The 2102-nt window shown below is 41.3% G+C and overlaps 1 protein-coding gene across 1 annotated transcript; it reads right to left on the reverse strand.

Moving 5' to 3' along the window:
- Positions 1-807: 807 nt before the first annotated feature.
- Positions 808-1795, reverse strand: SARC_11539 (hypothetical protein; the record flags this gene model as incomplete). Its single annotated transcript, XM_014294374.1, has 3 exons — positions 808-935; positions 1402-1511; positions 1711-1795. Coding segments are annotated over 3 exons (323 nt in total), but the record flags the coding sequence as incomplete, so codon positions are not given.
- Positions 1796-2102: the final 307 nt, after the last annotated feature.

Genomic DNA, 2102 nt, shown 5'->3' on the forward strand with positions numbered 1-2102 from the left:
GAGAACTGCGCAAACATTGGAGAAGTCAAATACAGATAAATTATTGTGAAGGTACATACGTACATGGTAGACCAAGATATACTCAGATCGTATGAGACTGCAATCACGCAGTGTTGACCTCCGCCGTCGGATCAAATCCAAAATACCACCGAGCCAGGCCTACTAAATATAAAAGGCCTCAGAACGATATAGGTTTCTTGGGCGGCCATAACTTTACAAAAGAGCACGATTTTTGGTCTATGGCTGCATTTTTGCCTAAATTTTACAACTTTTCTGGAAAACCCTACTGGTTGGGAAGCTCTTGCCCTCTCGGATAACGTTTCCTTCTAAGGCCAGTCAAATTCAGCAGGCTCTGCACCCTTCCGCTGGCGCATCCTTATTCGACAAATTTTAGTGGATGCTTGCTAGTTGTATACTTCGGTTCATAACAGCTATATACACCATATGTGTACCTTAGTTTATAATAGCTATATTCACCATATGTATACTTTGGTTTATAACAGCTAAATACACTATATGTACACTTCGGCTTATAACAGCTATGCACATACATACGCAGAAACAGAGTATGCTGCAATGGTAAAGCCAAGCCCACCGTTAGCACCTGCGATGTACCATACCTGCACCGTTCAAGTCGGTGGTAGTTGCTATTGCCAGAGGCCGTGAAGATGTCTTCGAGAGTTGCAAAAGTAGACTTCTGCAAAGCCACAACAAGTGAGAAACGCCGTTAGATGAATTGCCATACAGAGCCATACGCATGTAATAGCTGTCTCCATGACGACAGCTTTTATTTTTTTGGTATTGGATTTAGAAGACGATGAAGCGAGAGAAATTGGGGTTCACATAGCCGGTATTTACCTTTGTGCTGTGTTGCTGTAGTACTGGCAGGATCAGAAAAATCGGGTCTATCCTACCTACCACATAGTAGGAGCCGTCTAGAATTGGGACGGGAGTAAAAAGTGCATAATAAATAGGGCAATTGGCTTTGGAAAGCAAGTCCATCATGTTGCACAGAAAGTGCACGGATGCACGGTTTCTGCAGCCGTAGTGCGATGTACAAACAGATTCATACTGTCGAGTACATACTCTAGATTGTCTACCATGTCCCTCATGGATAGGAAACCGCTGACTATACTATTAACAAATAAATACCTCCGACTATTCTATTAATAGAATAACACATCCACTTTCTTTATTCATCCACGCAGAGATCCCGCCCATGACTATCTCAAACTAACACTTGGCAGCAAGTCATAAAGCAATACTTACAGGTGAATGGGTCAGCATCTTGCATAGAAAGTGGTTGGTGCTTTAAAGTAGCCTCGCACAGCACTAAGAAATAGACTTAAATGTTCCTTGTAGCAGAGGCCTACGATGCCTTAAAGTGTACTAAAACCATACCTTTCTGAACGCTGTCACCCACCAGCCAGGACCGTTTCATGTTCTTGGTATTGGCTGTGTTCAGATGCCCTACCTCAAAAACTTCCTTGCCATCCGCCGAGACCATGCATCTGTGCACATAGGCGAAGGCTCAGATTCGATAAGTCTAAATGTACAGCCGGTCGATAGTGAAACGATAACTTAAAGTGCGTATCAAAACATATAAGTAATCAAATGCGCACTCGAATCGAAATGGGTCTAATTCTCTTCACTTTTTGGCCCAGGCTTAATTTGGTCAAACTTACTACAATTTGTTGCATTTGAACCTACCTCGCTTGGTCACCCGTCCTGGGATGAGGAAACGAGATGATTTGTGCATTCTTACTCTCAGCAGATGCAGAAAAAACTCTACGATCTGAAAGACATTAACCAATATCAAATGAAATGAATACCGGATGAATTACAGGATGTGCTAATAGAAATGGAAAATTGAACACATCACACACCAAACAAACACAAACAAACAGGAACGCACATGCACACACACAACAACACACCTGTATGTACACAAACAAAAACACACGCATATGTATATATATATATGTGTGTGTGTGTGTGTGTGTGTGTGTGTGTGTGTGCGTGTGTATTTGTATGTATATATATATATTTATATACCTATATGAACGTATATACCTAAAAAACATGTATATTGACATATATAT

This window comes from Sphaeroforma arctica, assembly GCF_001186125.1.
Source record: "Sphaeroforma arctica JP610 unplaced genomic scaffold supercont1.1741, whole genome shotgun sequence".
Classification (NCBI taxonomy): Eukaryota; class Ichthyosporea; order Ichthyophonida; genus Sphaeroforma; species Sphaeroforma arctica.